This window comes from Epinephelus lanceolatus, chromosome 13 (assembly GCF_041903045.1).
Source record: "Epinephelus lanceolatus isolate andai-2023 chromosome 13, ASM4190304v1, whole genome shotgun sequence".
Lineage (NCBI taxonomy): Eukaryota > Metazoa > Chordata > Actinopteri > Perciformes > Serranidae > Epinephelus > Epinephelus lanceolatus.
This window is the reverse complement of record NC_135746.1, coordinates 15738331-15764342: the sequence shown is the minus strand read 5'-3', so window position 1 is coordinate 15764342 and position 26012 is coordinate 15738331. Positions and strand designations below refer to the sequence as shown.

The following is a 26012-nucleotide window of genomic DNA, read 5'->3' as shown; positions in this document are numbered from 1 at the left end:
AAGTTACCGTTACCTGAGCATTAGCTTTAGCTAGCTCATATGTTACAAGCTGGTGGTGAGCTCATGTTTTTACAGCGCACATGACAGCAGAGGGCGTCGTGAAGGGAAGCTTCATTTCGATATTAACATTAGCTGCTGAAGGATGCACGCAAGGTATGTGGGCTGTTTTAGCTACCTATTTTATGCCAGATTTACCGTTTAAATGCGTCGTTGTACATCGGTGTTTAGCGTCAGTGTTAGCTCAGATTGCTTGAACAGGAATACCTCGTTTTAAGTGAAGGGGCTAACGCTAGCGTCTGGTCCGAATAAAATACCCTTACCATCTCCACCAGGTTGCTATTGTCCTGTAAACAAAGTGGCTAGCTAGCACAGTTAGCATCAGCTGTTAAATCAGATGGCAGACTGGCCCCTGGTCAGTGTGCCCGTGTTAGCTTAAACCTGGCGGGCGCCCATGCTGTTGTTACATTAGCACAAGTGGATATCTGTGTTTTGTTGCTGCTGCACCTTCAGAAGAGGTTGAAATCTGTTCAATGATCCGGGGCATAGAGGGATTCCCATTGACTAAGCTGCTACAAAGTGGAGACTGTAGCTAGGTGTGGTAACGTTGCCTTAAATTTAGCCTTTCCCCTGCAGTTAGCCTTTTACCTGTTATATAACCCTCCCAGGCTACACATGGTTCAACTGGAGTTGCCTGATTTGTGTTTTTTAAGGGTGTGTGACATGCGTGTAATCGATTGTTTCGTTTTCGCCTAATCCTGTTGTTACAGCCACAGCTACTGTAGATGTTGGTGTAGCCATGACGGTCTGCATGTTAACACCAACTGGATCCCCAAACTGATGATAATAATAGACACACTGTTGTGATTAAGCCTAATTACATAATAAAACGCATGTTTACTGTAGCAACATTAACTAGTAGCAGATGTGTCTCTCCTCCTCAGCAGAGAGCGAGGCATTTTTTTTCCTGTTGGTCAGCCGCTGCCAGCTGAGTGGCCTGAGATGCTTATTATAGGATGCTTTCATCGCCCTCCATTCAGGCTGATGATGTTATTGGGCTTTTGCATTGTAGTGAGTGCTGCTGAGTGAGGAGGCACCCAGTGAGCCTGCTAATCCCCTCGCTTATTTCCTCTGCAGGACAAGAGAGAAGTGCTAGACCACAGTGTGAGAGACGATCTACTCCAAGTCTGCTGACTTGGACACACTTGAGTGGGTGTGGGTGTGGAAGGGTGGATGTTTGTATGGATGCGCTTGACTGCATGCGGATTTAGGACCCTGGCCTGATGGAAAAGAGAGACAGGAAGCCGGGATATTTTGCCAGGTAAGACAGTGTGTAATTTGTGTCATTTGCACTTCATTTAGGTGTTGTCATGCAGCAAAAATGGTGTTAAGCTCCAACATGTATCATGTTTCCCCATCTTAAGGTGGTGCATTGAGTATGTCATTAGCTTGTGGATGACTATAGACATTTTGTTTTGCATTCATGACGATTTCTGTCTTTATAAGTTGCCTTGTAGGGTTAGTATAAGAATCAGAAATATGCCTCAGAATGTTTTACAGTCTGTATAACCTCAGACCCTTGATTATGCTAAAAGAAAAACTTAAAATCCCTGTTCATTATTTAAGGATAAGGGTGGTGCACAGACATATGAAGAGAGGATTGCAAAGAAATGATTAAAAACTAATCATTCTTTTGAGGCAAAGTAACATAGAAAATTCTCTTTAAGTTTATGACACATCACAACTCTCATGATGTCAGGAGATTGATTAACCTGACATCATTCAGGTGGCTGATTTTATTCTTCTCTGGTATACTACTAGCTATGTCTTCCATCTGCCCCACTAGCAACAAGCAAATCAAATGAATATGGTCTCATCATACAGCCTAAAAAGTTAGGTTACCACCTATCCATAATAAGGGACTGTTCATTACCTATGAGAGGGGAGAAAGTGGTGCAAAACAGGTAGGCATGTCAAGTATTTTTTTAAAGTGATGGAGGAGGGACATACAACTTTAAATGGTTGTACTTTGTGTTTATTTTAAAGACTTTATGAACCCCAAAATTCACCGATTTTTTTTTTTAAACTTGCCACAATTGCACAATATATCATAGCAGAAACAGTAAAAACAGAAATTATTGTCAGAATTTCAAATATCTGAGGATCTTTAAACACATTTTGTGCGACAAATGCTTCAATCAGGAAATATTACCAAATCAAGCTCAAAATAGTGGTATTTCAACCAAAATATGGGTATTTAAGGGGAAGGAAGGGTCATATTTTTCCACAAGTCACTCACGGAGGCTCAAAGGAAAATATTTGTAGCTACAGGGAGGGTCAAGATCATAGAAAAACATAAAACAAACCAGCACAAAAAAACAAGGTCATACCTCAGCCACTCAGCCACCCCCCTACTCTGATAAGTTATGAACTATCCCTATGTGACGCATCAGCTGCACAAAGGCATTGTGTACAGTTTGCTATTCTGTCATAGTGTGTTTTTTGTTTATTTTTTAATAGATATTGGGAGCCATTATACCCCTTTTTTGTCTACATAATTCTTATAGCGCAATTACTGTGTCAGGTTTCTCTCAAAATGGTCTTTGTAAGAATGCATGCTAAAACTCGTCTCTAGTTACCAGATGTCCCATTACCATGAAGTTTAATGAATGGTTAGCATCGATTTGTGAGAACACAATACGGAAACTGATTATATATATTCTGTTGACAGGAAGAAGCTAGTAAGGTTTTTTTTTTTAACCATGTCACCCAACCAAGAGTAAAGCCCATAATGTTTTTGCAAACAAGTTCTGCTTCCTGCATTGCTTGTCAGAAGTGACATTTGTCATTGTGCTGCACTGTTGTTTGTACCTTGATAATCTGCCGTGAAGGTGCGTAACGTGGTTATTAATTCTCACCTTTTTTAAATCATGAATTGCCACTGTTAAGTCACCTGCCTCTGAGCTGCACCCACCAGATACAGCCTCATATAAGCCGAGTCATGCGTCAGAGTGCCTTGACCCACTGGGACGATGTTGACCGTAAAATGGATATTAGCAGCATTGTGAAACATGATAGCGGGAAATGTGTGGACAGAGGCCTGTCACAGTTATGGTGCATAGACTGACAAGGAAGCAGCAGGTCATGAACAAAGATCAGCCCTTTATTTCTGATGTCAACACAGATGACATGTAAGTGCATGGATGACTAATTAATGGCTGCTGGCAGGTGTTCAATTTAGAGCGCTAAGTGACTGATGTAACAGGGCTTGAATATGTCTAAAAAGCCTCAAAGGTTAAGCTTGGCATTTTCGACCTGCACCCATTTTGCAATGATTTGTGTCTTGTGTCTGTGTTTTTGAAATTGGTTCAGTATTGAGCAAGAAGGCTGCAGCCGGCAGCCATGAAACAGGCTGCAGTGTAACCACTAATGGCACATTCGCACTGTCCTTTTACGTCCACTAAAAGTGCTCATTTTTGCCACTGACAGGCTCAGATTGTTATTGTAAGTGTCTGACAGTATTATGGAAAGGATCCCTACAGAGATAGACTTTTTTGTTGAAGAGCAAGATCCTTTTTGTTTAACCAGAAACAGACCACCAAACCCACCAGACCCCATTTAAAAAAACCTTTAATTTTATTTTTCTTAACAAAAACAGGTTATTTAAAGTTAACAGAAACAAAATAACACTGACAAACATGTTTTAGATTGGCCGTCCACTGCCCCAACATTCACTAACTCTGGTTGGGTTGAAATAAACCTGTAATTCACCTAGTTAGATGTGAAAATAAGCTGGCGGTTAACAGTGAGAACATGCCCACAGTGGTTACATTGCGGCCTGTTTTGTGGTTGCTGCTCTCGCTTATCTCTGGACCAATTTCAGTTTCAACTTACCCTTAAAACTTTAGAATATAGTTCTTGTTCTGCTTGATTCTACATAAACAGTCTATCATGGCACGAAAAACATACACATAATTTATTTGTCTTGTATTATGCGTAAAATCGACAAACAATTGTTCATATGTTAATATGTACGTGCCAGAGTGTACCCAAAACTGAATACATAAGCAGATTAATGATAAGCGGAATTCGTCTCACAAGAGTGCTGATTATATCAGAGTTATTGAGTGTGGGCTTGTGATAAATGATGTGAGATAATGCAGTGTAGCCTAATGGGCTTTATTCTTTCTTATGTCTCAAGTTACTTGCTCAGGCTGTGCTGCAGCCTGGTGCAAACCTGCAATTCATCTTATGTTTTATTGATTTGATCGGCTTATGTTGGAAATATCACATTATAGTTGTGTGATGGCGTCGCATTTCAGTCGCTCTCTAATCATGAGGCATGCAGTGCATTAAATCTCCACGGGATTGCAGGCTTTGAGCTGAGTCAGAGGTGGTGTTTTCCTGGAAAGGCAGTGTGGGTACCTGTGGGAGGGAGCAGCAAAACAACAGTGGAAAGGTGCAGGGTGAATACATCAGACATCAAGCAGACCTCTGCAGCACCACTGTAAAGAGCAACAGCTATATTGTGCCAGTGTGGACAGAAAGTGAATATGTCAGGAAGGAAAATCTGCTCTTATCTCCCAACGCAGCTACTGCTACAACATGTAGCTGTCCTGCTGGTTGCACCATGTGCTGCCTCGCTTCCTGACAAATGGAGGAAAGGTCATGGTAAAGCATACACATGTCTATAACAAGAATGGATCTTTTTTATGTTTTCTGTTTGGGGACAGTGAAACCCAGAACAGCAGGAAAAATATTATGTCAAAGTGAAAAAATATCAAAAAACTAGAACTGCACAAAATGCAATGAATAAAGATAATCATATCGATAATATTTTTGATTAATTTTGCAGCACTACAACAAACTGATCTTAATAAAGTAGAAATACAAAACAAAATAAGTGTAAAAGTATTTACTCCCTCAGTATGACGTGTGACACTATGTCATATGACACCATGACTCTAGAAAAAGCAATTTAGATTAAATTTAAGTCATAAAATATCTGGTGGGTTTCACTGCTGGTTAATCAGTTTCCTAAAAAAACTGCATTTTGAAGAAATTAAAAATCAGTCCCTGAAAATTCTAAGGCGCTGAATAAGTACAACAAGAGCATTCATTTAAACAAATAGCTGTAAATTTGTTCACAGCCACCTATGCACAAACACAAGTGGTTGAGGCCACCAAGAGGCTCATGGCAACTCTGAAGGAGCTCCAAAGCTCTGCGGCTGAGAAAGAAACACTACACACGAAGTAACGGTTGTCTTGGTGATTTCAGCGGTCACAGCTGTTGAGAAAACTTGCACGACATCCTGGCCGGTGTCTGCTAGAAGATATGTGGGACACTGTGAATTAAAGTGAGAAAACGTTCTGTTGTCTGGTGAGACTAAAAGGATGCTTTGTAGCTGTTGTACTAAATTATTTTTTAATGTGAGCCTAACCCAATTTTCATAATGAAATCTGGTGGTGGTGGGAATCATGAGTTTGGGGAGGCCTTTAAGGCAAAAGAAAATTGAGGTTAAAATGAGCAACGCTGCAAAACAGATATCAAAACCTTCTAGTGTCTACTTTACTGTGATTTACTTTCAGGCAAAACAACAGCGAACATAAAGTCAGAGTAAAAGAGGAATTGCCTAAAAATAGCACCATTAATGTCATGGAGTGCTATTGTTTTGTTTTTTGGGGGCACGGGGATCCACAGTAGCTGTTCCCATGGCAACAGCTACTCTTCCTGGGGTCTATATCCAAATAGAATACATAGCAGTGTTTACACGTAGAGGAACTTTAAAAGTTAAAACATCAACACTGCATCTAATGGGAAGATTATATCAGTAGGCAACTTGGAGACATTTCACATCTCATCTAAGAGGCTTCTTCAGTTCTAACAGGCTGGTGCGGAGTCGCAGGCTTTAAACTCTGTGTGTGTGTGTGTGTGTGTGCGCGCGCGCGTGTGTGTGAGTGAACCCTAACAGAGTCCTTAAGGTCACATGTGAGCTCTGAGTTTCAGAGTCATTAAGGAGACATGTCAGTGGTTGACCCACCTGACCGTCACGTGGTTCCTTAGGGTTAGATGGATCCAGGTGAGAATGGGTGTTAAGTCATCTGGGGAGGAATCCCAAGACTGCATTGTAGGTGGGTGATAAGTGGTGTCGCAGGCCACCTCCCCTGTTTAACGATGGTCGTTCCATTTTGACGTAGATGGCTTCTTTCACGCCTCTTTCAAACCATCTTTCTTGTCTGGCCAAGATGTGAACATTGCTGTCCTCGGAAGAATGTCCCTTTTCCTGTAGCTGTAAATGTACAACTGAGTCTTGACCTGAGGAGCTTGCTCGTGGTTGTTAGGTTTCACCAGTGTACAAATCTGTGCATTCCTAGCTGCATCGAACTTCACGCTGGATGAACGAGAATCTTCATCAACAATAGTAGTCATAGATTATATTGCAATAGCGATGTATATTGTATTTTTACACATTTACAGTGCATTTGTAGACATTTGTTTTCACAGTTCCTGTTCATCAGAGCCAAAAGCAAATTGTGGACAGTCTTAAATACCACACTAGAACTGTCCCAGTTATGTGTTTTCTTAAGCAGTCTGTTCTTGGCACCGTGAACACAAAATAAAGCCATGTCTTGCACAGTAAGATGAGAAATTTTTGTGTGAATTTGTATTTTTATTTTCACTTGTTACTTACTCGCTCTCTCTGTCACTATGCTGGTAATGCCTTCACTGGTTACAAACTGAAGGTTGGAGGAGAGAAGGAAATCTTAAGATGAAGGCTTGAGAGACGCTCTGTGAAAAGCCCCAGAGTGAAACAGATGGTGCTGTTGAGACTGTCTGCAGATTCTTGAGTTCACTACCAGATGTGTGCTGCATCAGTTAAAGTGGGAGAGCGACCCGAGGCGATGGGAGAGGCCTGAACCGTGTCTGTCTGCAGCCTTATCGACCCACTCTTGCCTTTCCATTAAGGCACTTGAACGCTTGAAACGCTTCTCTTTTCCCCGTTTCTTTTATTCCTCATTCGCTCGGGGCTCTGCAGGCCAACACTGCTGCCATCACTCAAAGCTTATGATAAATCAATTCCGTCTTATCTCTTCTTGATATGCTCATATCCACACTTAAGGATTTAGGATGGCTCACAGAAAGTGCACTATCCTTAAGTGCACCACTAACCTGTGATTTCACTGCACTGCAGTTCCCCCCCTTAATGAACCCCAACAGGGTCTGTAGATGCCATTACATCATCGCCTCACCTATCAATGATTAAACAGGGGTAGAGGACAGACTGAGAGGAAAATAAAGCTGAAGCAGCAAAGTAAAGAAAGTGAAAAGTTAAAGGGTCACTTCTGTATTTGTCAACCTGAACCCTATTTTCACAAGTTTTGTGTGTACCGTATTTAAAAACCTGCCTGTGCCAGTACATTTTTATGAATTATTATCATTATTATGAAAATGTCATCAACTACAGCATTAAAATGGTTCAACTATATGCCTGTGCACTTGTTCATACATACTGTGTGTGATCCCAACCTGACAGCGTTGCCGTGGCCATTAAATCGCCATCTACCCTCATGTGCTTTCTCTGTTTTACCTATAATAAATATATATGGCCGTCTCCTCTGGCATCCCATCAGGCTGAAGAGGCGGAGACAGCTCAAGCAGAGCCAATCAGAGAAGAGTGTGACTGAGCAGAACTCGGCAATCATCTCCTGTCCAGATGTTCCAAATGACAGCGACCCCAACAAGAAGACGGACATACAGAGAATAACAGTAAAGGCACCTGCAGGCTCAGGTAAGACCTGTGTCATAAACTCACAAGGTGCACAGCGGGTGAAAACATGAGTACCTCGAGAATGGGGACGCTCTGCTTGGAGTACTACTGGTACTATTTGTCAGTGGTTGAGACAATGTGGAGGAGAACCGTGCTGTAATGGCTCCATTCAAAGCTGAAATAATACCTAATAAGAAAGAAATCTTGCTTTTCAGGCTTTTGTGTTTCAGCAAAATAGTTTTTTTGTTGCCCTCCATAAATTACCATTTCCACTCAAGCAATATGTCAGCTAGTGGTATTTGTATGACTGTCACTGTTAACCCTGTGAACCCTGCTCTGTGCAACACAAGGGTCCTCAGTGTTGGGAGCAAACTCAGCAGTTTTAAACAGGAAGTTGCATAACCTTTATCCTGTACCATTTTACTGTTGATGATGACATTCAAGAGGCTGCATTCACAAAGTTTGTGGGAACCAGTGCTTGTGTTAAATTACGATAACTATGATGCCTTTGACTTCTGCTTATAATTACATTAAATCCTTGCTGGATAGTAGTAGAAGTAGCAGTCTATTGAAATATACACAAACAGACAGTAATATTACCTTTAATTCTCACCTTCACCGTTTCCTCTAGCTAACATCTGTTTATACGATACCATTTCTAACTTGCAGTGGATAATTATAACAATAATAATAATAATAATAATAATGATAGTCTTTATTTATAAAGTGCTTTACATGTCAATACTTAAAACAGACAAGACATAAAAACATCAACTTTTAAAATAACTTATAAAAGCACTTTAGAGTATAAAAACTGAGGAAATAAAAGACAGTTAAAATGAACTTTAAACTAAAAAAAAATCAGGAAAAGCTCCGATAGAAGTATGTTTTAAGAAGGGACTTCACTGACACAGTCCACCTGATTTCCTTGGGCACATTGTTCCAGAGCCACGGGGCCCTGACAGCACATGGTCTGCTCCCTTTAGTTTTCAGCTGGGCCGGTTTTCACCTCTGCCCAAGGACCTCAAAGTACGTCCTGGAGTGTGAGAGACTAAGTGGTCGAAACTGGGACCATGAAGAGCCTCAAAGTAATCAGTAAAATCTTAAAATCTATTCTAAAATACACTGGGAGCCAGTGTAAAGAGGCTAAAACTGTAGTGATGTGATCACTTCTCTGGCATCTGAATTCTGTACAGTCTGCAGTCGATGAATAGACTTTTGATTCAGGCAAGAAAAGAGGCTGTTGGAGTGATCCAGGCGTGAAGAGATGAAGGCGTGTAAAATTGTCTCTGTGTCTTTAAAAGTTCAAATGGATCGTAGTTTTGAAATATTTCTAGGAGGATGAAAACATGATTGCACAAGCTTTGTGACACACTGCTCAAAACTTAAATTACTGTCAAACCAGACTCCCAAGACTTCCCGCAACTGGTTTGATGATGTACTTTTACATAATCTTAGGATCATTCACTTTGAGTAATATGACCCTTAAATGTGAAAGATTGATATTTTGAGGATGTATTTTCAAATATAGGACAAAATTGTTGAAAAGAAAGAATTTGTTATTGTGTTGATATTTGATAGGCAGACACACTCAGTGTGTATTTATAATGGACCAATGTCGAGATGAAATTAGATGTAGGGCTGCCCCCGACTAAGAATTTTCCTAGTCAACCAATAGTCGTCATTTAGGACCATTAGTCGACTAGTCGCCTGCATGTTAACGATATTAATTTAATTATTAAATGATATATTTTGGGCGGGGCAACACAATGGTTTGAGTTGAAGGTGTGAGAAAGAATAGTATCAGTAACACTGACACTGTTAACACTGTGCTACATTACAGAGAAATACAAAACCGTACTAATGAACCTTCATTAATATAGGCCTATATTTTATCTACAAGTGCACGTCACACACTGAGCGAGCCGCCTGTTGATGATGCTGTCGGCAAAGCAGTAATGATTGTGCGAAGTGGCTAGTGGGCATGTAGCTACTTCCATGTTTCAAATGATACGTCATGTTTGTAGTCGACCAATGAAGATGAGTTTACATATCACCTTGGGTTCGTCCTCCACCTTCTCAAAATGATCCCACACTTTGGATTTCCTGCCCGACATGTTATTAACTAGCCTATGGAATAACCGCAGGTACCAGCCCTGGAAATTAACGTGACTCCTGTCTGACTGCTGAGCGTGGCCACTTCCTGTGTCTGTCTTTTCAAATTAAGTAATTGAATTCCCACATGGTCCAGTCATATAGGTTTTGTTTTATTTTGTCAAGGCACAGCTCCTGATAGAGTTTCACGTGTGTTTGTTTTTGTCTGTGTCTAAGCGACCAATGAGATTTTGCTTACTAATGACCTTTCTGGTAGACGACTAGGGGGCAGCCGTATTTGTAATGGACCAGTGTCATTAAGACAAGACTTTGTTAATCCCACACTAGGGTTATGGCAGCTCAAGAGTCAGAAGCAAACGAAAAACAAAAAAAGTGAGTAGTAAATATGGATAAAAACATGACAAAAATACAAATTATATTGAAGGAAAATAGAATGATAGGAAATCAAAATACACTTTATGCACCTTTCACTTATACAGATACTGTTTGTCAGTTATTGTCACTTACCATCAGAGCATATCTATGGCTTCCCAGCAAGCAATAGTTGTGATTTAAATGTATTGGCTATATTTAGCTCCGATTTAGTCTAGCTACATGTAACCCAAATCTAGCCGATTTAATTTTGAAATTGATTAAATGTAATTTTCGCCATTGCAGATGGCGTGCGGTATGATATTCAATTACGTATGGAGAGTCAACAGTAATTAAAATATGTTTATCTCCATTTTTTGGACATGGTCTCTACATAGCCATATAATTGATGACGTCTACACTTTGGCTATGGTTAGACGTCTACCAAATTTTCACTGACAGCCCAAATTCAGCCGTGATTTAGCCTAGACGTCAGGTCTTCATGTAGACGGCTATTAGACATTTTTTAAACCAAAAAATGCTTGCTGGGTTCATATGTGCCCAACAACAAAGCTAATCCGACCTGCATTTTTGTCTTCAGTGATACATTATGAGCATCATGCTATAATGTGTCACTGAACTGTTTTCAGCATCATTCATCACCTACTCCTTCATATTTACAGTGATAATGGACTTGCGTGTGCAGTGGGTCAGCCAGCTGTGTAAACTCTGCAGTATGTGCTTTAATAAAGCCACAAACATTCTTATCTGCAGCCCATTAAATCAAAATGATGCTCTGCAGTATAATAGACAAACAAAACTCTTCAGGTTATATATGAGCTTTCAGCTAAAAGTCCATAGTCTGCAATACTTCATAGCATATTATCAGTCGCAGCCCAGTATATTAATTCAATGAATAAGTGACAGTGCTCACAGAGGTGACAGCAGTCTTGGCTTTGATGCTCAGTACAGTAAAGAGCAGCTGGAGTCTGGCTGTCTAATGCTTAGTCATGCCCTCTGTTTCCATGGAGGAGGCAGCAGTGTAATTTAGCATTCAGGGAGTGGTACGTTAATAGCTTCTGTGTTCTTGGCAAGAAGAAATTGCTGACTGTGGATCTTGTCTACTACAAGGGTCAGATTGTGTGTGTTTATGATAACTGCTTCAGTATGCGTGGGGCAGTGTTTTAAGGCTGGATAATGATAGGAGACAAACAAGCACTGGTGCTGACTCAAAAGGCAATTAACCACAGGATATTTAGAAGTCGTCTCTTGTGGGGTACTTTCTCTTGCATCACCCTCAGTGGATGGTGTTTATCTTAGAAACATAAATATATCTGTTAGTAACCTAGAAAGTATGAGATGGAGCAACCCAATCTTCAGAATAAATGTTGGCATTGTTCATTTCTGCAAACTACAGATACATAAGATTTGTGTATTATTATGAAGTGGATATGTTGAAACTCTACATTTAAACAATGCTTTGGTTAATGGTGGCTACATTAGGGCAAAAAAACACTTGGTTAGAATTAGGGAAAAAATTGTTTTGGTTTAAAATACCCAGTTTTGGTGGCACGGTTGCTGCCAATGTCTCGCTAATAAACTCCTAGTTTGGTTGGTACAATGGCTGCTGGAAATACCTTGATTTCTTGCTAGAAAACACCCAGTTATGGCAGCATAACCACTGACAGAAATGCTGCCACTGTCTTGCTAAAAGACCCAATTTGGTTGGCATAATCACTGCTGGAAATGCTGTGGTGTCCCGCTAAATAAATCCCAGTTTGGTTGGCACAATCACCATAGGAAATGCCACCAATGTCTTGCTAAAAACAACCATTTTGGTTTGCATTATCACTGCTGGATATGTCATGTCTTGCTGAAAAAAAAAAACAGTTTAGTTGGCGCAATCACCACTCGAAATGCTGTGATATCTGTCTAAATAACACCTAGTTTGGTTAGTACAGTGGCCGCTGGAAATGCCATGATGTTTCGCTAAATAACACCCAGTGTGGTTGGCACAATCACTGCTGGAAATGCTGTGATGTCTTGATATAAAAACCAAAAAAACAACTGGTTTTGTTGTTTGTTGGTCTCGAACAGTGGTCTGCAATTTGGCAGTCATCTTGCCTAGGTCTTGCGACATCCACCATCCCCTCCGCCTCCTGATGACAAAGTTAGCTCATATACATGTAATCTGAACTAGGTCACTTTTGAAACATCGATATGAAACCTACAAATGTAAGTTATCTGTGGTTTTCAGAAATGCACTGCCTACATTTCCTTCTGGCGGCTGGGCTGGGTGTACAGAATAACACCATATATTAATTTCTTACAAGTCCTTTTCTTGTTTTCTGTTTCCCTTGTAGATGATGGCTGTAAAAGTAACAATCAGGCGAAGAGGGAGAAGAAGAGACCACCAGGAACAGTGGAGTACTTTGTGAGTAAAACTACAGTGAAAACACAGTTTAAATAACATGCTGACTTTTTAGCAGAAAGCTTGTACCTTGCATTGTGTGGTATTTTCACCTGTGTGCCTTTTTAAAATGTTCACAGAGGAGTTCATCTCTTGTTACAGGTGGGACCTGATGATTCCCTCAACAGCATTGCACTCAAGTTCAACATCACCCCAAACAAGCTGGTTCAGCTGAACAAGCTCTTCTCTCGCAGTGTCTACCCCGGTCAGGTGAGAACCTCGACAGTAACCAGAACCATTGCTTCAGATCTGTCATTATTCCTCTGAATGTCTGGCCAATCTCCTGTCCATCATCGTTACTACAGAAACTGTTTGTTCCTGACGTGAGCCAATCAGAAACTGACCTGAAGTCTCAGAGTTCCTCTGATCCCTCCTTCACAAATGGCTCATTGGAGAAAGCACCACATGTGAGTAAAACCTGATTCATTATGTTGCTAAAAGTACATGGCATTATACAGTAGCTTAAAACAGCCGTTTTGGGACAAATTTGTTCAAAAGGTTGTTAAAAGAAGACACGGTGCCCCCCCCCCCTCAGTCCTTTTGTGTTTTCTGTCTGAATCTTAAGTATAAAACTTTTTAAAAATGGCAGATAACATTTAAATCCACCTTTGGTTTAATTGTATCAATAATACTTTACTCTAGGGTCTGTTTAAAACCCGGTTCAGACCAAAGATTTGCGATGAGACGAGTTAAAACAGGCATGTACTTGCAATGCGCTGTTCTGTAATGTTCTAAAAACCTGCCGGTTCACACCAATGCAACTAGATGAGATGGTGTATCACCTCTATACAACAACTCTCTGTGCTTCTGTTCTGATTTCCAGCTTTTCAGGTTTATTTTGTGGCTGAATATAATTTGTAGCTTCTTAAAATATGAATGAGGATAGTGATAGTGAGATACTTGCAGTGAAGAAATGCCTCCATGGTGAAAAGAGAATCCAAAAAAGGTGAATGTTCTTAAACTACAGGAAAACTATATCAAAACATGCATTAACAAACTCTCACACAACTCCTGCAGTATAATCCAAGTCTCATTTATCCAGTCATATGCTCAATGCTTCCCAAACACATGCATTTTCACTAAAACGTTAAAATATGTAAAAAAAATCTTTGCCATTTTTTTCTTCATTCATCCTGGAGGCATACAGGAAAAATAACATTTTATTTATGAATTCAAAGTAACGCATGGTGAGTAATTATTATACAAATGGCCATTTTGTGGGTGAAGTATTCCTTTAACAGGAGTCTCTTTGGTGTGTTTTCAAGCTTTGTCCCAAATTGTCCGTCTAGACTGGATCTCTAACTGAGGCAATTTTGTTAAAGTGAAATTATGGCTCTGATGCTACAAAATGTTTTATTATTCTCTTGTAATTCAATTTCTGATTCCCCTCCATGATGGATTGCAAATTTAATTGATGGCGTGAGTGAGCAGTTTTTATTGTGAAGTGCATAAACAATTTAGACTGAATATTTTTCCATGGAAGGTAATTTAATCTACCAGCATCTGACAGTCGAGTGAAAAGTTACTTTTGGGCATAACTTTAAAAAGTGGGTACTTAATATAAAATGCTCTGGTGGCCTGAAATCTCTGAATCAGTGAAGGTCAAAGGCACCCTTCAGCACAAGCATAACATTTTGTACTCTCTTGTGTCTTTAACTTCCTTCAGGACGGAGTTTCAAACTGCACGTCAGCAAAGTCCCTCCGGCGTGAGCTGTCCCCAAACTCAGAGGATGAGAGCCCGGCAACGGTTAAATTCATCAAGATGAGCTGCAAATATTTCACAGACGGCATGGTAAGAAAATAGATAATGGCATGTAATAATTCAAATTAATGCCACAACACTTATTAGATTTCCTGATATTTTATTCACTAAATAAAAACTTTTCTATCAGCAGGTACCACTTGTATTTTGTTAGTTTTCAGATGTTGCCTCCTTCAGCACTGCCGTCTGTCTGTGTGTTATTTCATTGTTGCAGGGAGTGGTGGGTGGCGTGCTGATTGTGACCCCCAACAACATCATGTTTGACCCGCACAAGTCAGACCCCCTGGTGATCGAGCATGGCTGCGAGGAGTACGGCTTGATCTGCCCCATGGAGGAGGTCGTCTCTGTGGCGCTGTATGACGACGTATCACGCATGAAGCTGAAAGATGCTCTGCCGTCGTAAGAGTTCCAAACCATATCACTTTCCTCATTTCCCTCTTCTAACAGTTCTTCGTCCAGCCCTCAGCTCCGACTCCGTCTGTCTTGTTCCTCTTTACAGTGTCTATCTCTCTTGTTCTTCCTAAAAGTAAATCTGGTTGTACAACGCTCTTTGGATTTACAGGACTTTACACATTAACCTCTTTAACACATCCCTTTTTATGAATCACCTTTGTTTCCACTGAATGTTAAGTTAAAATCTCTCTGAGTCCAGTTGTTATAGTTTTGTGAGTTTTCATTTTAATGTTTTTATTTGATCTTCATTATTTATTTTTTATTTTTGATTCATCTGCTGTTGTCTACAGAAGCCCTGAGAGGCAAGTAGGAAAATAAATTCTGGTGACCCATTTAAGTAGTTTCTCTCCTGTGTTTAAGACTTAAAAACAGGTGGGAAAAAGGTAGTTAAAAAAGAGGAGCTACAGCCATTTTCAGAATTCATATGTGTTATTTCTATGGTCAGTGACAGCCCCAAAAATTAAGGAAAGTAAACAGCTCTCTAAAAACTAGTCTGCTTAAACTCAAATATGTGATATCAAAAAGTATAAAATACGGAGCTGTTCCACAGACAATGAATTGGGAAAGATGATATAGATGACAACAACTGAAGCCTCTAGAGCCACTCGTCTCAAGGTGTCAGTCAGTTTAACATCTGCCCGGTTAGCACAAGCTAACACAACAGCAGCAGCCAACATCCAAAATCGAACTGTTGAAAGGTCTTAACACACCTACTCCAACACCGAAACACCTTGAACCTGTCGTCAAACCTGTTAATAACCTTTAGGTAACGTTAGCCGTGTGATGCTCCTGCAGTAGTAGTACAATTAAACAATATTTTACCCATTTTAAATAGTAAAAGAAAAATTCATGTTCTACCCTACTAAACACAAAGTACATATCTATAGTTGTTATGTAAGTTCAGTTCAGTTCAGGACGAGATGTTACAATCCCTGATGCACATGCTTGAGACTATGAGTGGGAGTAATAGTGCTGTCTGGGGGTCAGAGTGGGAGCCAAAGGGTTAGTGGATAGGAAAGAAGGAAAGAGCAAAGGTAGATAGAAAAGTAAGGAGTAGCATAGGGAAGACAGAGACAAGGAGAGACGTCTGTGCAGACTGAAGACGTACACTCTACCTCTCCTACTCCCTCATTTTGATGAGGGAAGAGAGGGGAGAAGAGAGAAGAAACTAACAAGAGAACAACATACCTAACTTTAATCAAGGTGGAGTTTAACTGGTTGATTGTTGTTGCGCATAATTGTTGTCAGTGGTATTTTAGGGCCCAAGTGGCGTCTTTCCTCCTAATCCATAGCCACCAGCTTGCCTGTTCGGCTGCACCAGAGAGGGCTCTGATGGCCTTTAATTTCTATTTCTTTTAGCAGCCTGGTAGTTGGCTTGCCTACAAAGCCTCTGCAACCCACTTCAGCTTGGTAAATCTTTGCTTTCCAGCCGAGTTGCTCAGCGTCAGATTTTTATTAATGCCATATCTTGTCATGTCTGTCATGTCATGACATGATGGCAATGCATGGAGAAATTATAACTCAGATGGAAGAAAACTTCATGTTTTCTTCCATCTGCTGTTATTTAGAACATGAAGAAGTGGTGCACGTCAGCCTCTTGTGGCCAAAATGAGTATTAGTAACTAGGATCTGTGTCACAGATGAAAAAAAATCAATTTCAGGAATCAAAACCTTTTTTTTTTTTTACCCATTGTTAAGTCATAAACACAGGAGAGAGAAAACAACTTAGATCAGACTTAGAAAATAGATCCCCAGTTCTTGTTTCACTTCTCTCTCAGAGCTTCTGTAGTTTCACATCACGTTTGTTTTGTATCATTCTGGTCATTTATAATTTCTGTTTGGACCTTTTCTGTTTTTTGTTTTTCCCTTTTCATCTTCATCCTGGTTTGCGGTGCGGTATGTGTGATGCCCCGTGACCCCACAGAGACCTACCCCAGGATTTGTGTCCTGTGTACAGGCCCGGCGAGTGGGAGCAACTGCCGTCAGAGCGAGACCTAAATCCCTTCAGCCGCTACGAAGCCCTCGATCCGAAGCGACCAATCGTCTTAGACGACATTGAATCAACCCTCTCAGAAACTGGTAACATCATGTCATCCATTGTTGACTTTATTAGGCTGTAGAGGGTCTGAAGTGATCCTGTTCTTAATCATAGTTTTGTATGTTTTGGCATTTTGATAATAGAGGGATTTGATGAAGAGATAAGTGAGTTAATTAAAGAGGAAGAGATTTTACACTTACTTCTACTGAGAAGACAATGGGAGTGCAAGAAAAGGAGGTGGTCAGTGCATCATTTGAACCAAATAAGGGAGCTACAGGGTGAATGCGTTTTGGCCCAACAAATGTGGGGCATGGGTGATGAGATGCGCTTTTGTTATTTTTGGATATCTGCCAACTGTTTTGATGATCTGGTCAACCTGAGTCGGACCAGTGTTGCTCACACTGGGACAATCAAAACTCCAGTAGATGTGTCAGAGAGGCCTTCTGTGACAATCTTACCACATTGTGCAACAAAATATGACGGTGTCTGGACATAACAAGATTCTCCAGGTGCCCAAGCGACACTCTTATCTGTCCAAAGTACATGATTTCTGTCAAGTGACAGTTGTCAAAAGTGTCAAGCGCCCTACCATAAATCAAGCTTTAGTCTTCTGTGATGCTAAGTTGAGTATCTTTGGGTTTTCATTTTTGGTGGGGTCATCATGATGGCCATTTTTCACTATTACCTGCCATCATACAAACCAAATAAATAATTATAATCCAAAAATAAATCTACAGATTTACTGATAATGGAAATGTTTTGATGTGAAACAAATAACTGTTTCATCTTCTTAATACCGGGGAGCACAGAGGGCGAGCAGACAGCCAAGTCTCCGTCAGACGAAGGATTCACAGAGTTGGAGCCGACTGTCAACGGGAGCACTGAAGAAGCAGAGGGGACATCCTCCTCCAAAACACCCAGCATCATCAGCAGGGACCAACAGGAACTAGGACCAAGCTGCCCGGGCCGAGGAGACTTAAAAGACAAATCAATCGTGGGGCAAACTAAAGGGAAGCTGGATGATGAAGAGGATGAAGGCGTAGCTCAGAACAGCTCCATTGAGGATGGAGAGTCAGTAAAATCCTCTTCAGAGACTGAAAAACAGGGTGACTCACACGATAAACCTACAAACCGAGAGGAAACCAAAGATATAAAAGCTAAAGGGACCGAAGAGCTGCTAAACGGTGCACCTGAGAAAATAATCGGCGCACCAGTGGACCAAAACAGGAAATTGAGTCTGAAGGAGGCTGCAGACGTTTGTGGGAACTCGAGTCTGAGGAGGCAAAGCCCAGACGGACCAGCAGGTGGGGCTGATCTCAGCGAGGAGGAGAGACGGAGGAAAAATTATGAGGCAGAAGTGAAGTCGTGGCTGCTGGAGAGGATGCAGGCACCAATAGAAGGTAGGGATCATAAACCATAAACCATCATTTTGGGTGTTAAATGTCTGACAGTGGGGTTGCTGATGGAGGCTGCAGTGACATGATGGAGTGTGATATCAAACTAACCAAACTCTCTCTCCATAGACATGCTTTTCTCATCAGAGGAGAAGAGTAAAATCCCACCTATGTTCCTATGCTTCAAAGTGGGGAAGCCAATGAGAAAGTCCTTTGCCACCGGGATGACCTCTAGCCCCGCCCACTCATTCGGGGGCTGGGGTAAACAGCCGGAGTACTGGTTCGCTGTGCCACAAGAAAGGTGAGACGATGAAAGATGATACTGGACTCTTGTCTTCAGCTAACAATGTGCCTTTAACCAAACCACTACACTGTATGCATGTGTTTGTGTGTGTGTGTGTGTTTGTTCCAGGGTGGACCATCTGTATGCATTTTTCGTCCAGTGGTCTCCAGACGTGTACGGGAAGGAGGCTAGAGAGCAGGGCTTTGTTGTGGTGGAGAAAGACGAGCTAGACATGATAGACAACTTCTTCAGTGACCCTGCATCCTGCAGCTGGGAGGTGAGATCAGTATAAAAGCAGGCAGACCACTCATTTCCCTCTACTTACATACCCTGTTTGACACAGGCAATGAAGTCTTCTTTTCTTCCATCTTGATGGAAAACATCATGTGGTCAGGAAAGGTGAAGGATTCTGGAAAAGATTCTAGATGTTATTGATGTGGGTCTGACACGGTAAAGCACTTTGTAACATGGGTTTTTAAAACTGTTAAACCATTATTATTATTATCTTGGATACTTCTTATGGTGTTGTTTCATGCATGCTATATAAACATGGACAACCTGGTAAAAATATTACTCCATTACTAAGGTTGGAATTGAATTTAAAAAAGGACTGTAGGCTAACAGTGACAAAAATGAAACAAAATGGTCGTCACATTAAGAACGGTTGCTCACACTCTCCCTCTTGTCCACTTGTAGTCATCGAAATGAATCCCATCTTGAAAGATTGTATAGAAATAATTGTGTAACAGGGCTCAAAAGTGGTTGCCAGGGTGTCATGAACTTTTGGTTGCTGACAAAATACGCTAGCCATTTTTAGTCACCTCATATCATGAGTAATTAGGTATTATGCAGTTATACGTCTTCTTGGTAATAGAAATGTGACATAAAAAGTGTTTATTCCACCTTGCGAAGGGCTCATTGGGTGAGTGAAGTATCAATCAAAAAGTATTAAGTGCAAGTGTCCTTCAAAAACAATGAAGCAACAAGCTGCAGCAGACACAGACCCTGATGAGGACCTGTCTGTTGCAACGTATTGGTCTTTTTAATCTATATTGCCATGTGAAATAAAGGCATTTTAATTTTTGCACAAACCCTACAGTGTGCCTTGACTTGTTTGTGAAGGACACTTATGCTTCACTTATGCAATGAGCCCTTCACATGATGGAACAAACACAGTGCACCTGAAGTATCCAAAGAGCACCTGTATGTGACTATGACTAAGACCCAGCAGTGGTTGTGCTCCTTTGTCTTCGTGGCATGAAAAGTGTTTTAGAGCTTTATCACAGGAACCAAACAACATTCTTTGTAGTTTGTTTTATCTGTTACTTTACTGGATTTTAATCTTTAGTGTAGCTTAAGTTGCTTTGGCCTTGTCTCTAAAACAGATGCATGTGCGCATAAGAGAAAATACACCAACATACATGCAATGTTGTCCGGTCCCGGTTCTGACTGTGGCAGCAATATTTGAATATTACTACTGCAATAAATATTAAACAATGTATTTATTCTGGGGTGCATTGTTTGTTGTCCCTATTTTTAATATGTTAAAAAGGCCAGGAATTGGTTGGCAATTTCTCATTATGATTGCCTGATTCAACCTGGCAACCGTTACTGTCAAGCCCTGTTAACTTTATGCATCATAGGCATATCGTAAATGGTGCATTAGTGCATCACTTTTAATGTTCCTGCCACAAGTAAATGTGGGAAGGCATTATCTTGTTACCTTTAATAAGGGATGGTTCAGTGTATCCTATATGAAAGGAGAAGCACTGAAGCATCTTTCCTTGGCACTGAGACAGTTGAGCAGATCTTATCACAGCTGCTACTTTACTTCTGGGTCATTTCACTCATTTAGGAACCATCCTAAGCAAAAAGGACTGTTCGACTGCAGCCTTTGTGTCTTGATTTCTCTTAATGTTGGCTTGTTTATGTGCTTGTTTCACTCCAAGATCATCACCATTGATGAGGCGAAGCGTAGGCAGAGCTTCGGCAGCTGTGACGGAGAATTATCGGTGGATGCACTGCCCCTACTCAGTGACACCAGTGATCTGCTGCAGGACACGCACATTGAGAAGGTATGTTTTAATTCAAAGCAGTTGCCTCCAGCTGGTTATTTACCACATATAATAATCTAGTTACTGACAACGCACTGATGAGTATGCCTGGTAATCTGATGATGTGATTGCCCTCCAGCTTGCCTGTCGCCTGCCAGCCCGTGTGCAGATTTACCCCTGGAGACTGGCGTACAGCACTGTGAAACATGGCACCAGCCTGAAGACTCTGTACAGGAGCCTGGCAGACGTGGACAGCCCCGTGCTGCTGGTCATCAAAGACATGGATAACCAGGTAGATCCTGTCCAAAGGAAGGTGTTTTGTGGAAATGAGTGGGGCCTCACTGGCTTATAATGCTGTGGGTGAACCGCAGTCTAAGGGGGACAGGGAGGAAACAGAGGAAAATGTACCACTTACATTGTCGTTGTATTTATATTAGCATGTTAGCTAAAATTGGGTAGCAAGCTAGCTTTCTGTGTGCGTCACTGCCCACATTGAACACAAAAACACTGGACTTTGGTGTCTTGTACACTGCTGTAAAATCTTATGCTGTCAGAATCATGAAACTTCACACGAGGGTTTTAACCACTGGTTTTATTTGTTCCAAGTCTTTTTCAACCTTAAACTGAATCTGACTCTTATCAGATTTTTGGAGCTTTCTCGACTCATCCCTTCAGAGTGAGCGAACACTGCTACGGCACAGGAGAGACATTCCTCTACAGCTTCTGTCCTGAGATCAAGGTTTGTACGAAGATAGTTTAAGAACTCAGTTTGGGTGTTTAGCTTTATTTCTCAAGTTGTAATATCAGACCATTTGCTCTCCATTTTCAGGTGTACCGCTGGACGGGGGAGAATTCTTACTTCGTGAAGGGCAATACTGATTCTCTGCAGATGGGAGGAGGAGGGTGAGTAGACCTATGAGCCACGCTGGAAATTACAGGCTTGTTAAAGCTGGAATGGGGAACTTTTGTGTTCTCCCTCTGGCAGTGACGCTACAAATATAAACACTGACGAGACATGCTCATAACTTATGCCTGCAGGCAAGCTCGCCGCTTCTCCCCGCCCCCAGGAGAGCTCTCTTCAAGTCTTTTTTTAAAAAATTTTTATTGAAGGGTTCACATGAGGTTTTGTCTTTTTTAAAATTTTAACACATTATTATCTTGCAGAACACTCTTCCTCTCCCTTCATCCTCGCCTTCATGATGTCCCACCTGACATCATAGTTTGATTTTACTTCGCTCCACTGATAAAACACTGGCACAAGCAGTAGGTCTTTGCTGGCATGGATAAACTTACGTGACTTGACCTGAGCTAATTTTTCAAGATGATTAATTTTCCTCACTTTTCAGCAGTGCATTACTGTAATAGCTTTCTGTGCAACCTTTGTTTGGATTGGAACTTGCTCACCACACAAGAACGTGGTGCATCACAGTAGTATAAGCACCACAGGTCCCATCATGCAAATGTTTTGTTGAGGATTTTACACAGTTATGCCTAAAAAGACTTTGATAAGTAATCTGAAAAGAGAGACACTGATTGCATTATTTATTTGTTTAATAAAAAGTTAAACTTGAAAATGAATTATTTGCTTCAAGTGACGTACTTGAAAATGAAAAAATAGTACTCAACAAAGTACGTGAAAGTCCTTGAATTTCATTTTGTACTGTCTGCATGACCCCTGTTCTGTACTCCCAGCTTCTGCTCTATCGCTATGGTCTCTCTTCCCTTCGTTCGAGTTACGTACATACAGGTGAATAATATATTTTGGGCGGGGCAACACAGTGGTTTGAGTTGAAGGTGTGAGGGAGAATAGTATCAGTAACATTGTTAACACTGTGCTACATTACAGAGAAATACAAAACCGTACTAATGTACCTTCATTAATATAGGCCTATATTTTATCTACAAGTGCACGTCACACACTGAGCGAGCCACCTGTTAATGACGCTGTGGACTAATGGGCATGTAGCTACTTCCATGTTTCAGATGATACGTCATGTTTGTAGTCGACCAATGAAGATGAGTTTACATATCACCTTGGGTTCGTCCTTCACCTTCTCAAAATGATCCCACACTTTGGATTTCCTGCCCGACATGTTAATAACTAGCCTGTGGAATAACCGCAGGTACCAGCCCTGGAAATTAACATGACTCCTGTCTGACTGCTGAGCGTGGCCACTTCCTGTGTTTGTCTTCTCAAATTAAATTCCCACATGGTCCAGTCATATAGGTTTTGATTTATTTTCACAGGGCACCGCTCCTATTAGAGTTTTATGTTTGTTTGTTTTTTATTTTTGTTTTGTTTTTTTCTGCGACTAAGCAACCAATGAAATCTTGCTGACTAATGACCTTTTTCCTACCTCAAATGTTTTCCGAAACACATTTTAGTGTACTGTTTAGCTGTAAAATGAGAGAGTCTGTCTCCTTTCACCATATTGGAAACAGTCGAGCCAAAACAAAACACCACCGACTGGCCAAGCAAAGTTTCTGAATACATTTGAGGTGAGAAATAGGCAATGCAGTAACAGGATCTTGATTCATATATGTGACGGCAGTTTGGGAGCAGTGATCAATATGATTGACAGCTGCGTTAGAGACTCCTCAGGGCTGACTGGTTGTTTTCGGTGAGACACGGTAGATTCTAATGAAGCAGTAGAAAGAAGAGGAGGGACACGATTGTTTTCAAGGATTATTAATATTTTTAAACCCTTGTTTGCCATCAAATAACATCCACCTGTTTCCTGACTTTCCTCCGCAGTGGTCAGCTGGGTCTGTGGCTGGACGCCGAACTGTACCGAGGCACCACCACCAAATGCGCCACCTTCAACAACCAGCCGCTCTCCGCCCAGCAGGACTTCAACATCCACAGCGTGGAGGTGTGGACCTTCGAGTAAACTCACCTGCTCCCAGCTACTCCGACATTCACTCTCCGCTCCGAACCCTCAGACACCCCAAGTCTATTACGCACCACTTGGAGGCAAATCTAGCTACCCCACAATGACACTAAATGTTGTGTGAGAGAAGCGTGTGCAGTCGTTACGTTGACCTGAAACGTCCGTCTTCTGTAGCCTGTTCCGAGGTGGGTTTGACCTGCAGGTAGGTCGGCCAGTTCACGTCTGGTTCCTCCTTCCTTTGAATGTGAAGTGTGAGAAAGTGTTGCTCAGTTTATTGGCTGCCTTAGACATCCGTCGACGCCTCCAGCTTTCCCAGCATGCAGACTGCCTTACCACCAAAAGCTTACGAAGAGAGGAAGCTGCTGATGTTACTGTCGAGGTTATCACAAAAAACCGAAGTGTGTATGAAAGAACAAGGTATCCCATAATGCTGTAGGTCGATTTGTTCAGATGTAATTAGTTTGGGAATGTACAGGATTGTGTGCTGAAGACGTTTGAAACTTTTTTTATGAAGCGATGAATTTCAAGCTTAAAGGAAGGGAGTTTTTTTATTTTTTTTTATTTATTTTTTTTGATCGTCCACCATTAAATTAATTTCCAGAGCGGAAAATGTTGTAATTGTTTACAATGAAAGTGCTGCACTTCCTCTGATGGCCATCTTGTTCTCTTGTCTTTGAGTTTTAGATGAACCGAATGAGAATGTTCCATCGCATTTACTCACAAGTACTTATTTTAATTCCCCTGTACAATCCAAAACAAAGCCAGGTTCGCAATGACCAAATATGTTTTTATTTTAATTTCACATACTGTTGTGAGCTCATCATATTTTATAAAATATTTTAGATTTTTTTATTTTTGCATTTTATTTTTACATTGTTTTTTTTTTTATAAAGTCGTGTTGTTTTTTGTTAGTGGTTGTACTTTTATAGAGATGTTGTAAAATGTTTTCGATTGGACCCAACAAGCACTAGAAGTGATTGTTTGTCAGTATTGAATTCATATCTCATTCATTCGACTGAATTTATAAATATGATTTTCATTTGTGGTCGTTGTTCAGAGAGCCAGTACAAGTTTAACATGATGTCACTTTGCACTACGGTATTAATCGACAGTCAATGCTGTGTTGTGGCCCTGTGTAATTAAGCATTTCCTCCATGTAAAAATTGTTACTGAATACTGTTGCATCACCACTGCAGGAGGGGAAGCTTCCTGTCCAGCCACAGGTCAGCCTCTGCTTTACTTAAAAATGGAAAAGGGACCGTGTGTTTTTGCACTCTTGATATGCCACTAACTAAAAATTCAGATCTACTAACATGGAAAAGAAATGTTCGTTTATATCCCGTGTATCCAACACAGGCTTGTAGTGCATGTATATGCAGTACTGCAAATGTCTGACACCACTGTTATGATGATACCTGCCATACTCTTCACTAATGCCAGTTATCGCTTCATGTGAAAATGAGCTTTGTTGTCTTGTGTTGTAACTGTGAATGCTCCCTGAGTATTATTTCTTGTGAATCCAAAACTGCTGTGATATCACTAAGGATCTATTTATTGTGTTGTTATTGCAACCACATTTAAACCTAAATAAATGTTAAATATATACAGATATGATCATTGGCTGTGTTGTTTAAGTCCAATTTTATTTCCATGTGTTCCAGTTCCAGTTTTCTGGAATTTAAAGGGTACGTTCAGTAATTTTTAACGTGGACCTTTTTCCCATGTTGTTGTGTCTAAGTGATGAATCGAAACATGTTCTGAAACTGGTTCAGCATTGAGTGAGAGGGCTGCAGCCAGTCGCAGCGAAAACAGGTTGCAATGTAACCACCTGGGGCATTTGTTTACCGTCAATTTACATCAACTAAAACTGCTTTTTTTCGCCACTGACAGGCTCAGGTTATTATTCTAAATCCATCTATCCATCTATTTTCAGCTGCTTATCCAAAGCCAGGTTGCGAGGGCAGCAGGCTGAGCAAAGTATTCCACATGTCCCTCTCCCCAGCAACGCTTTCCAGCACGTCCTGGGGGACCCTGAGGCGTTCCCAGGCCAGATAAGATATGTAATCCCTCAAGTGTGTTCTGGGTCTGTCCGGGGCCTCCTACCTGTGGGACGTGCCTGGAACACTTCTAACAGGAGGCTGCAGGAGGCATCCTGATCAGATGCCCAAACCTTCTCAACTGACTCCTTTCATTGCGAAGGAGCAGCGACTCTACTCCGAGCTCCCTCTGGAAAAGGGATCCCTACAGAGACTGAGACTGGCGCTTATTTTGTTTCTGTAGACTTCAAAATAAGTAGTAATAAGTAATAGTTTTATGGTGATAAAATTACAGTTTATTTGAATGGAGTCTGGTGGGTTTGGTGATAGTGATTTTGAGGCTGTTAATGATAAAACAAACAGGATCTCACTCATTACCAGAAAGGTGTACCTCTGCAG

The 26012-nt window shown here is 41.0% G+C and overlaps 1 protein-coding gene across 3 annotated transcripts; it reads left to right on the top strand.

Annotated features, from left to right (window-relative positions):
* ncoa7b (nuclear receptor coactivator 7b) lies at positions 1-25186 on the top strand. 3 transcript variants are annotated; one of them, XM_078173792.1, is made up of 17 exons: positions 1-153; positions 1135-1318; positions 7630-7787; positions 12596-12666; positions 12805-12912; positions 13008-13109; positions 14369-14494; positions 14679-14863; positions 16875-16993; positions 17753-18355; positions 18479-18650; positions 18762-18909; positions 20582-20707; positions 20826-20978; positions 21330-21425; positions 21516-21589; positions 23442-25186. In XM_078173792.1, exons 2-17 carry the CDS (start codon positions 1281-1283, stop codon positions 23575-23577), a joined length of 2415 nt encoding a protein of 804 aa, XP_078029918.1. In that variant the 5' UTR covers positions 1-153; positions 1135-1280; the 3' UTR covers positions 23578-25186. The 3 variants fall into 3 exon arrangements, with proteins under 3 accessions (XP_078029918.1, XP_033504726.1, XP_078029917.1); XM_033648835.2 differs by having other exon boundaries at positions 16875-16996; positions 17765-18355; XM_078173791.1 differs by having other exon boundaries at positions 16842-16993.
* Positions 25187-26012: the final 826 nt, after the last annotated feature.